Source organism: Cannabis sativa, chromosome 6, assembly GCF_029168945.1.
Source record: "Cannabis sativa cultivar Pink pepper isolate KNU-18-1 chromosome 6, ASM2916894v1, whole genome shotgun sequence".
In the NCBI taxonomy this organism is placed as follows: domain Eukaryota; kingdom Viridiplantae; phylum Streptophyta; class Magnoliopsida; order Rosales; family Cannabaceae; genus Cannabis; species Cannabis sativa.
This window is the reverse complement of record NC_083606.1, coordinates 1,576,241-1,592,040: the sequence shown is the minus strand read 5'-3', so window position 1 is coordinate 1,592,040 and position 15,800 is coordinate 1,576,241. Positions and strand designations below refer to the sequence as shown.

At 30.4% G+C, this 15,800-nt stretch overlaps 2 protein-coding genes across 3 annotated transcripts; both read right to left on the bottom strand.

Moving 5' to 3' along the window:
• Positions 1–718: 718 nt before the first annotated feature.
• On the bottom strand, positions 719–5,056 carry LOC115725483 (putative disease resistance RPP13-like protein 1). 2 transcript variants are annotated; one of them, XR_009688175.1, is made up of 3 exons: positions 1,999–5,056; positions 1,026–1,466; positions 719–922 (listed from the first exon to the last, which is right to left on the bottom strand). XR_009688175.1 is itself a non-coding variant. In XM_030655021.2 (2 exons), exon 1 carries the CDS (start codon positions 4,325–4,327, stop codon positions 1,052–1,054), a length of 3,276 nt encoding a protein of 1,091 aa, XP_030510881.2. In that variant the 5' UTR covers positions 4,328–4,855; the 3' UTR covers positions 719–922; positions 1,026–1,051. The 2 variants fall into 2 exon arrangements, 1 of the variants encoding a protein (XP_030510881.2); XM_030655021.2 differs by having other exon boundaries at positions 1,026–4,855.
• An 838-nt stretch (positions 5,057–5,894) lies between these two features.
• Positions 5,895–15,236, bottom strand: LOC115694846 (cellulose synthase-like protein E6). Its single transcript, XM_030621947.2, has 8 exons — positions 14,889–15,236; positions 11,167–11,488; positions 10,932–11,072; positions 10,251–10,382; positions 9,943–10,155; positions 9,629–9,853; positions 8,489–8,836; positions 5,895–6,541 (listed from the first exon to the last, which is right to left on the bottom strand). Exons 1-8 carry the CDS (start codon positions 15,185–15,187, stop codon positions 5,996–5,998), a joined length of 2,226 nt encoding a protein of 741 aa, XP_030477807.2. The 5' UTR covers positions 15,188–15,236; the 3' UTR covers positions 5,895–5,995.
• Between the last annotated feature and the right edge of the window lie 564 nt (positions 15,237–15,800).

Sequence of the window (15,800 nt, the reverse complement as noted above, 5' to 3'; positions counted from 1 at the left end):
ATCAAATATTTATATAAGTTGGTTTCCTTAGGTGGCGTTTGGTAACATTTTTTTAATCAGTTTTCTGTTTTTAAAAGTAGAAAAGTGAAAATATTTTTCAAAAACATGTTCTATAAAACTGTTTTTACTTTTCAATTTTATAATTAGAAATCAAAATTTTAAAAACAAAAAAAAATCACTTTCAATATTTTTTTAAACAGTTTATTTTTCTTAATCAATCTTTTGGATTACGACCAGACCCGAACCCAAATCCCCTCCCCACGGCCCTGGCGCTGAACCCAGCTTTTGACTTGAACCCAAATCTAACCTCGGACCTAGACCCGACTTAAATAAAATCAAAAAATAAAAATAAAAATAAACTTTACAGAACACACTTTTGTTTTCTATTTTTAAAATTGAAAAACAAAAGTGGTTATAGAACGCATCTTTGTTTTTCAAAAATAAATTTTTTAAAAACAAAAATTTTACTTTTATTTTTTGATTAAAAAATTAAAAAACAAAAGTGTTACCGAACGGCACCTTAATTTTTCTAATTTTGCTTTGTTATATTCATGTGTAGAAATCTGAGTTTGGTCATTAAATTATAACAGATATTCATTTGCAGTGGAGGAACTTATTAATTATGCCAATAATATCTGTTGTAAATAAAATCAAATTACAACTTGAAGAAAAAAAATAATAATAATTGAAGATAAGAACTCTATTGCACATAGTAATTAAATAAACTCATATAATTTGGTTTATATTAAGACCTTGAGCTTTTCATTTTTTATGTCATTGTTTACAATATTTGAGTAACAAAAGCACAAAGTTGAATACAACTTAAAAAACTCACTTTCTCACCAACCAAACACTCTTAATTGAACTTAAGAGTCCATTAAAGCATTCTCAGTTTTCATCTTCATTGTTGCATATCATTGATCTGCAAATATATTGATTTCAAAGAAAGAAAAGAAATTGAGTACTTAAATTTCTTAACTTAAATGAAGTAAAATTAGAAATGAAAAAGAGAAAAATTTAAGTACCTTTGGGAAAAAATGATTTTGTAATGTCATACTTCTTTTCGATCAATTCGAATAAGCGATACATGTTGAATCTTGGACCAATCTTCCCCTGTTCTTCTTTGGCATCTAGGAGTTAGTAAAGGGCATTTGTAGATTTCCAAAGAAGTAAGAGTTTGAGGAAGGCCTTCATTTGGTAAGCATTGTAGTTGAGAGCATTCTTGAAGAGTCAATCCTTGAAATGAGGTGAGGTGTTGAAAGCCTTCGTTGTTTAGAGCTTTAAGATTCTCAAAACATGAGATGTTGAGGTACCTCAAAGTAGATGGAAGTAGCCCTTCTTCCGGGAATGAATCTATGTCCACTTCATCATAATAATTTCCCCCGAAAGGCGATCCATAGAGTGTGAAGTTAACAAGTGATGAGGCATCTTGAAGATTCCAATCAAATCGTTTGGCAAAGAGAGCACTGCAGTCGCGAAAATCTAATGATTTTAAGCTTGATGGCAATCCCATGTTCGAGAAGGATTTTAGTCTCGAGCAAGAAGAGAGTTGCAGGGTGTCAAGGGAGGGATATGCAACATCAATATGTGGATATGATGGGAATACTTGAACCATGTCATGACATTTTCTTATTGTGATTTCTTCCAATGATGGAAGATAACAAGGAGGTAGTCCAACACTTAACTTTCTACAACTGTTTAAACTGAACTTTTTAAGACATGGGAAAACACTACATTCATCAACAAATGACCATCCCCACTTGCTCATTCTAGACACCTCTAAGGTTACTAAGCATTGAAAGGGATTAGTCAATGAAGTAATAGAAGAAGGCTTATCATCTATGCTTAGAAACCTATCAAATCTATATATTTGAAGCTCTCTTAATGAAACTAGTTGACTAAATGATGGTAACAAGCAACAATTAGTAAGTATTTTAAGAGATATTTTGGCTAAGTTACAATAAGATGGATGTGCTACCCATTTAGGCAAGTTTGTACCTCTATAACCTTCAATTGTGAGTTTCTTCAAGTTTACATGAGGTTGGAGCGCGTCAAGTACTTCTCTATCTTTTATGGAATCATCAGTTTCGCCGTCCCATATCAAAATAAGCTCGCTAAGATGCTTCTTGTTTCCTAAGTTGGCTTCTTTAGCATCCATTGCATCCCTCACATTCTCCAATCCAACAATACACAAGCTTCCATGCAGATGTTGTAATGCTCCTAACTCTTTGATCCTAGAGCCATCATTTTTCGATAAAACAAAGTCACTAAGCCCTTGAAGATTGGTCAAATTGTTCATTTGTGGCGGCATCTCTTTCAAAGGTGTGTCGCGAATCATGAGATGACGCAGGTTGATTAACTTCGAAGTGTTGGTTGGTAATTGTGTAAGCTCTTTGCAACTTGACAACAACAATGTCTGCAAATTGTACAACGAACAAACCGAACAAGGTAGTTTTGTGATCTTTGTTTCTGATAGATCCAAATACCTTAGATGCTTTAGATTGCCAATTGAATCAGGCAACTCTAGTATAGAAGATTGAGACAATGAGAGTGCTCTCAAACACCCTTTTCCATTTAGAAGCCACTCATAAGCCCCTTTTTGTGTCAACCTTGGCTTGGAATAGAGATTTTTATGTGACAATGGTAATGAGAGAAAGGTGCGCAAACATTTGGCTTTGAATGAACCCTCAAGTTTCACCAAATCATCGAAACCTTTCATGTAAGATAAATGGCGAGTTTTGCTTGTAAGGCTATTGAAATCTTCAAATGTGTGATCTATAAAACAAAACTCACCAGATACTCTTATAGCTAAATCATGAGTGATGTCATGCATGAAGAGAGTTGATTCATCCCGAGTCGAATGTTGAAAGAAAGACCTTGATATCAACGCGTTCAAGTACTCTTCTCCAACATCTTCCATTCTTTTTCCCTCTTGTGGTTGCAAAATACCTTCAGCCATCCATAATAAGAATATTGTCTTCCTTTCACTCTTGTAAAATGCATAATCTTTAGGAAATAATGAGAAGTAAGCAAAGCATCGCTTTAGGTGTCTTGGTAGAAAGTGATAGCTTAACCATAGAGCTGGTAGAATGTTGTTATTTTGGTTTTCTTGAAATTGCAACTCCCATACATTACTTTGTAGGATTGTTCTCCATTCTTCTACATTTGACACCGATCGCAGAAGACCTGAGATTGATTTCACCGCCAAAGGAAGGCCCTTGCACTTTCTAACAATTTGCTTGCCAATATCTACCAACTCCATTTGTACATTTGAGCCAAGATTGTTAAAAGCATGTCTTGAAAATAGTTGCCAACAATCATCATCAGACATAGTTTGAAGATCATACATTGGAGTATTGCCCATTTTCAACGCTACAACTTTACTACGCGTAGTCACAATAATCTTACTTCCATACGCACCAGATTCAAACGAGCTTTTCAACATGTCCCACAACTCGTAATTCTCATTCCATACATCATCGTGAACAAAAAGAAATTTCTTCCCCGTCAAAGCCTTACTCAACTCATGTTGAAGTTGATGTACATCCCTAATCTCGCATTTCCTTAAGGTGACAGACTCCAAAATCGTCTTTAGTATTTTGAAAATATCAAACTCTTCTGAGACAGTAACCCATGCTTTCAAGTCGAAATGTTTTTGAACACACCTCTCCTTGTAAACAAGTTGAGCAAGAGTAGTTTTGCCGACGCCACCCATTCCCACTATAGGAATAACAGATATCCTATAGCGAGTGTCACCAACATCATCACACAACAACAACTTAACAATAGCTTCTTTCTCTTCATTCCTTCCAAAAACACTATTTTCTTCTACCAAAGGGGAATACAATCTATATGATGGTCTTTTTTGATCAACTTCTTTCAAACCAAGAAACTCAGTTTGTTGTATTAGATTATTCAAAGAACCAAGAATTTCCTCCAACTCAAACCTTACATTATTCTCAAATTGTCTAAACACATTTGGGAAAATGCTCAACAACTTACTCGCTTTGCTCGATCCAGTTTCGCCTTTCTCCAACTGAACTCTCAAAGCTTCAGACTTGATCTTGTCCATAACATGATCAGCATCATAAAGAAGCTGTTTAAGCTCATCAAGCCACTTCTTCACATTCGAATCGGTGAGTTGTTTCTCCTCTGCATCATTTAGCAACACAGCAGCAGACAACAAGCTAGTCTTCAACTTCTTGATTAGTTTACTAACTAATTTCTTTCCTCTAAAGAAGTTAACAACTTCCTTAGAAGCCATCCTATTAAACAAAACATCAAGAAAACTAGAGAGAAGAGCTCCACCAATAGCTGCAGCCTCCATGGATTTCTCTTCTTGAAAAAATTGAAAGCTTACTATGACAAAAAACAGAGGAAACAGAGAACAAATAAAAGCTCATCAATTTTGAAAAGTCTTTTTGATTGTTTCCAAGAAACTATAGCTATTATTTTCTTATTAAATGTGTGGAAAAAAAAAAAAAAGCAAGGTACATATTATCTTCAATGGACAATAACTTTTTCTCTGAATGGTCTTTGTTTAACTAAAGACACCTTCCACCCACCATCATTTTCTTACCCTACCACACTTTAGTGCTTCTCATTTCTTGAAATATCTAAGCCAACATGTGATTCAGATGAAGACATGTTTACAAAAAGCTGTTAAGAAAGTAAAAGAGGACAAAATATTTTGTTTGATTGTGGACAAGAAAAAAAAAATATCTACATGAAACACTTCAAGAAAGAAAAAAGTTAAAATTTTTAGAGGAGTGGTACTGTCAACCTCCTATTACAATTTCTTAGTTAACCTTTGTGCTCGAAAATACATGCCGGAATATTTTTTTCATTTTTTTGTAGCAGTGTTCGTTATATGCTTACAACATCATTCCTGGAAATTTTTGAAAATTTTTTAATAGTGTTTACAGTACCGAAAATACGTTTGAAGATTTTTGAACACGCGTCGTAAACTGGAATATCATGAACTTTGCTTTCGGTATTGTAAAATATTCGGATTTTTAAAAAATTTACAAAGATATACTGTAATGTAACTATAACAAATACCGTTATGGAAAAAATTTAAAAAAAAAATATTCCAGCATATAATTTCAAGTGTGAAAATTACTAAGAAGTTGTAATTAGCACATTCTCTAATTTTTACTGACTTTGCTATTGAGTAGGTATGATTTATGACTATGTCACAAAAATATACAACACCATTGACAAGCCTAAGATGTAATTCTAAGTATCATACATCTTTTTAAGACCAACTCTCTAGAAAGATTGAAAATTTGGAGACTGAGAGCCTATTGTAACTTTTGTTACTTCTTGAGGAATTTTACTGTTGTTTATTGTGAGAAATAATAGATGATAGAATATTTTGCTCTAAGATTATTTATGAATGATCAAACAGATTCAACTTAGGTAATATTTTTTAAGTAAATATTGGACTAGTTGGACTTGAATGTTAGGTCTTTGACTAAAGCTATAATATGTGTATATTCTTAGGTCTTTGGTCAGAGTCATAGTTGTTTAAAATAAAAATACCCTCACAAAAAATATACATCTAATTATAAGTATAATCTCAGTCTTAACACATAAACCAAAAAAATGACTCAACCCCGTTTAATTAAAACCAAAACCCAATAATTTCGTGTGGATTTCGAGTCGTGTTATTGTCTTTTACTTGATTTGCCGCCTTTATTTTGGACCGAAAAATGATCACGAATAAACTATATCCTACTATAAAATTGAAGCCAAAACAAAACATTTGAGCATAACCGAAATTGGGGTATGCAACCCTTATTCTCCTTCTAATTTCATGTGGATTTCGAGTCGTGTTATTGTGTTTGACTTGATTTTCTACCTTAAATCAGGACCGAAAAAATGGTCACAAATAAAGAAAGCATATGATCATTCTCATTGAATATCAAGTGTAAGTTTTTATTTTACATATAGGCCTCAATCAATTGAAGCTGTTTTATCAAATCTTAATGTTCTAATACAGAGGAATTAGGCATAAAATTGAAGCTAAAACAAAAGATTTGACCATAACAAAAGTTGGTATGGAACCCTTATCTCTTCTAATGAAAAGAGCATTGTAAATTGGCAAATTAACAACAATGATTATCCCACAAAGCAAAACCTGCATAATCATCTGTTCTATAGCCTTGGAATCGAAATCGAACACAAGCTTTTTGACCCAACCAACTAAACAGAACAAGTTAAGCAATGCCAATGTTGATAATATGTTGAACATTAAGTTTGAGCTTCCAAACTCCATTACCTCTTCATCATACCTATTTAAGATATCTTCAGTCACAACTTTGTCTGTTAAAACAAATGTGGTTTCGGATAGACCAAGTTTTCTCTTGATAATGTCTACTAAGGCAATGAAGAAAGCACTAGTTCTTCGAAACAACCACATCTTCTGTATGTTCCACCAAGCTTTTAGAGTACTTCCGTGGATTATTGCTTCCGATAAACTGTAAACGCTCTTCGCTATGAAACAATAAGCGAAAGGGAGGAACCATGGACTTGAAACCTGAAAAATTAGAAGCAAACGGAGTTGTTTTTCTTTTGAGTCAAATCTCTGCACTAAACTTGAAACTTAGTAGTGTATTCTCTAACATTTCTAGTCTTGAAAACTTGAAATAAGAAACCATTTCAAATCGAAAATCAAAGAACTCGATTGTCACCAAAAAAATAAACTATATTTTAGTGACAACATAATATTTTTCGATGTCACTTTTAGTGGTAATGAAAAGTTACTAACCGCTCAAAAGAAGTATTTAGATATCAGTTGTCACTAATTTAATTTTTTCTTATGACTAAATGTATTCTTAATCACAACAAACTATGATTTTTATAACTAAAACTTTTTAGCTATAGATTTTTTAATAATATCATAGGTTTACTCATATTATTTTATTCACAATTTTTTTTTACTTTTAGTAATATGATAGGCCTAAGAATAGAGTTTGAAACCTTTTTTCTTATCTTGGTTTCAAACATTTCAAGTCTAGAAAAGTTGAAATAAGAAACCTGTGACAGTCAGTAGTCCCGTGATCCGTAAGGGGAAATACCGGGTAAGCTGTGCAATCCCACATCGCCTGGGGAAGGTCTAGTGGGATGATTCTGAGACTGTGTAGGTATGGGACTACACAGTTAAAGAGAGCTTAAATGGATTGATTGGTACTACCTATATCAACAAGGTGCATCTTGTTTTTCGGTAGCCCATCTCGAAAGAACTCCATAGTTAAGCGTGCTTGGCCTGGAGTAATTTCAAGGATGGGCGACCTCCTGGGAAGTTTTCCCAGGATGTGTGTGAGTGAGGACAAAGCACACTGAAAACACTCGTGTTGGTCTGTAGGGTCAGTCATTAGTCCATGAAGTAGCCAGAGTGATGAACTCGTGTATAAGAGCCATTAGTCCGTGGGTGTAAGGGCCCAATGGAGGCTTGAAGCGGGGACGTTACAAATGGTATCAGAGCCTTGACCCAGCCGGAAGTGTGGTCGACGAGGACGTCGGACCCCGTAAGGGGGGGTGATTGTGACAGTCAGTAGTCCCGTGATCCGTAAGGGGAAATACCGGTAAGCCGTGCAATCCCACATCGCCTGGGGAAGGTCTAGTGGGATGATTCTGAGACTGTGTAGGTATGGGACTACACAGTTAAAGAGAGCTTAAATGGATTGATTGGTACTACCTATATCAACAAGGTGCATCTTGTTTTTCGGTAGCCCATCTCGAAAGAACTCCATAGTTAAGCGTGCTTGGCCTGGAGTAATTTCAAGGATGGGCGACCTCCTGGGAAGTTTTCCCAGGATGTGTGTGAGTGAGGACAAAGCACACTGAAAACACTCGTGTTGGTCTGTAGGGTCAGTCATTAGTCCATGAAGTAGCCAGAGTGATGAACTCGTGTATAAGAGCCATTAGTCCGTGGGTGTAAGGGCCCAATGGAGGCTTGAAGCGGGGACGTTACAAAACCATTTAAAATCAAAAATCTAAAAACTCAATTGTCACTACCAAAAAAAAAAAGGATTTTTTTATTTTTACATTTCAAAAGCAGTTTTTTAACATTTGCATAAATCCAAATAGCAACCAACGAAGCAACTTAAATCGCAATCAAAATCCACATAGCAACTTACATAAAAATCACCGGAGCAACAACTAGAGCAACCCAAACCGTAAATTTGAGGAAAAAAAAAAGTTAAAAAATGGTACATAGGAAAAAAAAAACCTACCCTTTAGTGATAGCACAAAATTTTTGTGACTCGATATGACTTTTAGTTATAATAAAAATTTACTTATCACTAAAAAATAATATTTAGATCAAAGTTGTCACTAATTTAGTTTTTGGTGTGATTAAAATAAATAACAAAATATGATTTTAGTATCTAAATCTAGTTTGAAACCTTAGTTTATTTATCTTAGTTAGAATTGTTATCCCTAATTTTCTACAATAAAGAAATAAGTGAACAAAGATACATACCTCAGGGAACAAAGGAACACCATTAAGTAGGCAAAGTGAAGGAACAACGGTATAACAAATCGTTGGCAATGAGAGAGGAGCCCATAAAAGATATATACAGTATCCCATTTGGGCGCCGAGCTTAATCTTCCCATGACCATATATGAATGGGCAATACTTTGATAAAAATATTTGAGACAAGCCTTCAGACCACCTCTTATACTGAACAAGAGCAAACTCTAATGTCGTCGGGGCAACACCGACAAAAGCGTACCTCTTCGGATTGTAGTAAATAGATTTCCAACCTCTGCATTGGATTGCTAAGCCAGTAACAATGTCTTCAACAGGACAACCATATATCAATCCTATCTGTGTATTCATTCGTAGACATTGTAACCAAAAAAAAAAAAATCATTATTAGGACTAAAAAGAATGGCTAATACAATTTTCTCAAAAGTTATCAAAGGGAAACTTACAAAATTATTGAAATTTGGGTTAACTTTTACAAAAATACTGTCACACGGAAAAGTTTTCAAAAATACTGTGTTTTTATAAAACACTAATAGAACACAAAACAGAACAACTCAAAACAACAGTAGAACAACAAAAAAACACTAGTACAACACCAGTGAAAACTTAACACAGTATACTGCAGTATGAAACCTATAAAAAAAACACAGTAAAAAAGTAAAAAATACCGCTTGGCAGTATTTTTGTAAATAAATGACAAATGTTAGTATACTATGTAAATTTCCCTTATCAAATGCATCTTATGTTAGTTAATTAAAAATTGGAACTTGTAATTTTTAAAATTGAACATAATAATACCATGAGTTAGAAGTGTTATCAAGCTCGGTTGTGAGCATACTAGACTTGTGTCTAAGGCACACCTAATCCAGGGCCCCAAAACAAATTTCTTTATAAAAATATGTATATATTTTAATGATTTTGAAAATACCACATTTCTTTTTAAATAAAGACTAAATTTTAATCTGTTACCTACTAAAGTTCAGGGCCGGCCTTGAGTGTTATGACCAAATGACTAGGGTATTATTATATAACATTTTGAAAAATACATAACCCGAGTTATCATCTAACAAAACAGAAAATCTGATCTGTAACTCTTGCAAAACACGGCTACAAATGAGATAGAACACTAACCTCTTTCCCCCATTCAGTACCCTTCTCATAGCTACAACTAGCAACAATTTTTGCTGATTGTTCCATATCTTCAATAGTCTTATGAGCATTTTTTTCGCGTTGAACATCCCAATCGAATTTTCCACCCTTGAAATACTTTCTTCCACAAATACTTTCTCTTCTATGAAAACATCCAGTTCCACAGTACAAAGCTGCACCAAATCCACCTACTCCAGCAAGTTCAACCTTAAAACACAACACGAACAATCAGTACTCATTCGAACAAAAGAAGACACCGAGTTATCGCTATGATCATGATTTTTCTCCTTACTCACATCATTAATAGCAGGAGGACTATGTGCATACATATCATTCTTAGTAAGATTGTCATAGTTTTGTGGAAATTGGACAAATGCAAGTTCATCTCCTCTGGTTTCATCCATGAAAAAGCATAGTATTTCTCGAATTGTGTCAGCATTGTTCGAATACATATCGCAGTCTAAGCTGAGAATCAAGGGTGCATTTGTTATCTCTGAAGATACCCTTAACTGCATATTGGAAAAATATGATGAATTCAATGCATAAATTGTTGAAAAAAAGTATCCAAAAAAGGGAAAGAGGTTTTGTTATGTGAAGAGGTTACAAGAGCATTCAATGCTCCAGCTTTGAAGTTGTGATGCCATTGTGGTCTCTTTTCTCTTGACATGTATACCAATGTTGGTAATTGATACCCATCATTGTCCACACTACTTGGGTCTCTTCCATCTATCAAAATCTGAAGAAAAAAAAAAAAGAGAACCAAATGAATACATATATTCTGAAGTTAGCGAAATGTGGAAAATCTCGTTAAATAATTAGTAATTTTACTTCCCGAAATATGACTACTAGCATATTTTGCCCTCCGAGTTTTCAATATTGCTAAATCGTGCCCCTTTTATTTCACATAAATTCGGGAGAGGGGGGACGATGTGGTAGTTGTAAATATTTAGAGAGCAAAATATGATAGTGGTAATGTTTCGAGGGTAAAATTGTTAATTATCTCAGAGAAGTCTAACAAAAGTCTTAATAATTCAAAGTTGAAGGGGGAATATTTAATATCAACACTAATAATTCAGAAAATTCAAAGAGAAAAATACCTATTTATTATTCTATAAGAAAATTATTGGTAGCAATTATTTTTAATAATCACTATTTATAATTACATTTAGTATTTTCGATACATAGATAAGTTGCAACTCCAATTTATTTGCATAATTTTATATCGAAATCACAATTGAAACAGTTTGTTGCACACGTTCTTATTTCGTATTATAAATTTGTTTACCTGAACAATGGAGTGATGATCATGTTTTTTTATGTTGAAATTCCATTCACCAAATCCTTTATGAAATTTTCTTGTTTCTGCAGGAATCTTTCCTAATTCAATACATGACTCAATCCTCTTTTTCATTTCTTCATACAGTTTCTGTAAATAACATAAATATTATTTGCATACTAATAAATCAAATAATACAAGTATAAACTAATTCTTAAGCAAAAATAAGATCAAGAATAATTACCTTAATAGCCAAAAATTCCTTAGAAAATTCAGTATCATCATTGGAAGAAGAAAATTGAGAAAAATAGACATGTGGTGCTCTTGGTTCAATGTTGAATTTTTTGGTAAAGGGTATCCAAAACTTGGCGAAATTAGAGGTTTCCATGAGAGCATAGAAAGTGAACTCGGAAGCACCATCATCAGAGAGATAAACCGAAAGCTTTTGCGATGGATAATCATATGACATCGCGGATAAAATTGTGTTCATCACTAATGTTGGTGGCTCCATTTTTGGGTCGGCTGTGAACACGAAAATGTCCACTCTTGGTAATTTTTTCTCATATCTGTAAATGATTTTGCATTAACATGTCAAGTTTTTAGAGACATAAATTCATGTTTGTATAGTACATTTTACGTCATGTAATTAATATAGAGGACGAATATAGTGTCACTAACTATATTTGATGATATCGGTGTTGTTCTATACTAGAGTAATGAGTATGTACTGTACAATTTTTTTAAAAACTTATTTACACTAAGTTAAACAGCGGTATAATTACTCAAAATTTTAAGGCTAATTAGGATTTTTACCCTAAACTTTGACATGTATCAAATCATACCTTTTGAACTTTTAATGTTAAAAATGTTCATTGAACTATTGAGATTGTTGGATTTAAGGACTTTTGTCCAATATTAGTAAAAAAAATCTAACATGGATGAAAGTTCAGGGGGCATGATTTAATACATGTCAAAGTTCGAGGGACACGATTTGATAGTTATCAAAGTCTGGGAAGCATGGTTTAGTACATAAACAATCACTGCAGAAATAGTAAAATTGAATGAAATTAGATAAGAGTTTTTAAATCCAACAATCTCAATAGTTCATGGAATATTTTTAACGACCTTAAAAGTTCAGAGGGCATGATTTAGTGCATATCAAAGTTCAGAGAGCGAAAATCCTAATTAGCCAAATTTTAAATTTATAAGGGATATAAATAAAGTACTTATATTAGAAAAATTATAATTTTTATCCAATTTGAATAGTACAAACTCCCATTCGTATCTTATGACACATATAAGCCTCATACTTTTTTAAAAAATAAATAATTAAGAAAGAAAAAAACACAAAATGGAAAATTAATTAGAAGAAATGGTGTAAAATAAAGAATAATAAAAACTTTGAAAAACACAAACATATGGAATGACATCACAAACCTAACCATATAATTAATTATATTTTTTAAAGCAAATAATTTAAATCTATATTTTTTAAAAATAATTAGATATAGAATACTTCTATAAGCACCCGTAGGGATTATTGATTCACCCTTTATTTGTTTTGGTATTTAAAAAAAATAGTTTAATTTTTTTCACAGTCGTCTATGTAGCAAAATTTTGAGAGATTTGAAAAAAAATTAACTTCGGTGTGTTAAATTTTTCAAAATTTTACAAAATATCTTAAATAGCCATTAAAAATAAACTTTCTAAATGACAATATGTATTGATAAACCCTTTTTATGAATGCATTCTAAAAATTTTCAAAAATATATATGTGGTTGATTCTACAATGTATTTCTTAAAAATGATGTATTGATACACTTTTTACTTGTTTCGGCATCTTGAAGAATTTTTTAGTCTAATTTTTTTTTATATTCATGTACGTTATATCTATTTAAGATATCCTATAAAAATTTGAGAAATTTGAAATAATTTACAATATAAAAAATAATATTCAAATAGTCTATTTTACACGCGTATAAAATAAAATAGTCACGAGTGCAACATAATATTTGAATGTAATTTTTAACGTGTTAAATTTTTTCAAATTTCTTAAAATTTTACTAGATATCTTGAATAACAATAATTTATATGATCATAACAAAAATTTTAACTACAAAGAAAAGATAAAAATAAAATGTGCATATAAAATTTTTTGTATATATCTTACTGAAAGAAAAATTGGTCCAATAGTAATATAAAATATTATAACACGTGTAATCATTATTAAGAGTCCTATTTTTTTAACTCTTATTTTATTATTAATATTATTATAATAAGAAAAAAAAATCACTATAAAAGATTCAATCTCACTCACTATCAATCCTAGTCAATCAATATAGAACAAACAAAAATCAAACACAAGCACTAACTTATTGGGAGAGTAGGAAAAGTATTTAATTTATTTTGACAAAAGAATAATAAAAAAACAAAATATCTTATTTATTGAATTTTATTTTAAAAGGATAATATTTTTTATGAACCGACTGCCAAGAAAGACCTAATTATTTTATAACCTCAAAAAAAGGTGATAAGCTTGAAATAGTTATGTCACATAAATCTATAATAAAACAAAATTATATATTTCCTCAAAGATCTCCATTAATTAAAAGAATTATTATGGGACATTATTTAGTACCATTATAAAATAGTATTTTATAATTAATTTTTTATAATTCTTATAAAAATGAAATATATAATTGATATTAAATTACACTAATAATATTTGTTATATTAAAATATTATTACAAATTACAAGAGTGTTATACTTTTTAGTATTTCTTATATTAAAATGTTATTATAAAACTTTTATATAATAATTATTATTTATATAGATAATTATTAGAGGAAAATTGTTAAAAAGTATTACTGGTGTTTAATACTTTCTTCAGTGTTATACTACTATTAGTGTAATTAAGTATCGGGTCTCATATAACATAAAAAAATAACTTTTTAAAAATATTACTAACCAATTATAAAACGCCACTTATAAAAAATAAAATCTTAAACACTAATAATACCTCATAAAATCAAAAAAAAAAATAAATAATACCTCATAATAGTCTTATTGGAGTAGTCAATTACTAATTATATAAAACTTTTAAGATTTATTCAACTATTAATTATAATTAGACCTAGTTATTATCAATCCTTCTCATAATAATAATTAGTACACAAACTTTGACTTATATATAGAAATTAAAGCATTGCTATAAAAGGTGCCTACCATTTTATAATTATAATTAATTAGTAATAATATTTAATAATAGTAATTAAATTATGTGAGATTTATATTTAATTATACTAATATTAATATCACACTTTAAGATTATTTTTAATAAATAATGTACATTTATTTAAGATTAAATTTAGTCTAAAATATATCATAAAACTATATTTAGTTTAATTTTTGTATTTATGCTTCAATACACTTAATATAAATTAACTATAAAAATCAATATTACTACTAATACTCATTGAATAATACTTTATTTATATTATTTAATAATTTATAAATATATTATTTTAGTATTTAGTGTAAGCTAAAATTTTTGCATATACTATCTTTTGTATTAAATATGACACATATTTTATCATTAACAGAAATAACTTTTAGTAAAATATTCTAAAAAATAATAATACATCACATTTATAGCATTGAAAATACTCTAATCTTTTTTAACATTATTTCTAATATATTTATCCAAAAACTTGAATGGGTTTTGATGACAAAAAAAAAAATAATTAAAAATATATTACTTCAAAAAAATTGTAGCTAGTGAGAGAGGTTATAGATTGATTGTATAAATTATATATACATGAAAAAATTTGAAATTATAAATTAAGAGAGAGGAAAAGATTAGATATAAGAAATTGATAATAAAACTATAGTGTAGATATATATATATAATATTTAAATATTTATATAAATATATATATATATATATATTTATATATGTTTATTACCTTAGGGAGAGTCTTTGTTTGAAAGGATGAAACCGAATGAAATTCCAACGAACAGACTGAGTAATAATCCAGTACAACCCAAAGAAAAGCTCACTCAAAAACATACCAATCCAATAACCCAATAATCTATAATTATAATTATAATTAATATTATTAATATTAATTATCCTATAATACCATATGAAACATATTCCAACCATTATTGAACTTGAAAAAACTCTCAAACAAAATAATCTAAACTTATTAATTTCTTCTCTTCTCTCATACAACTCTTCAACTTCTCTCTCCTCCTTACCCATCTCTCTCTCTCTCTCTCTAGATATATTTCTTTCTTGTTTGAATATAGTGTGAGTACTTATGATAGTGTATATATATATATAAATAAATAATATTATATTAAATGTGCGGTTGAAATAATCTAGATAGTGAGTGTAAGTGATAATAATATTCGTAAATTTTAAGATTTTGGACCTCAAATTTTTACATGTACTAAATCATGTCCTCGTTAAAAATCTTTATGAACTATTAAAATTGTTAGATTTAAAAAATTTTGTCCAATCTTAATAAAAAAATTCGAGGGCATAATTTGGTAGATATCAAAGTCTAGAGAGCATAATTTAGTACATAAAAAATTACTGAATTAGTAATATTTAATAAAATTAGATAAAAATTCTTAAATCCAACAATCTCAGGAAGAAATTTTAACAGTCAGAAAAGTTGAGACAGCATAATTTGATACTTGTCAAAATTTAGAGAACAAAAATCCTAATATTTATTATGGTCCCTCTATTTAAAATATATATATTTATATTTAGAATTTTTGTTTCTGAATTATGACGTAATATTGTACCCTTTGAATTTTTCATATGGTTAGAAATAGTTTTTAAATTATTTACAGTATTATAAAGTGAT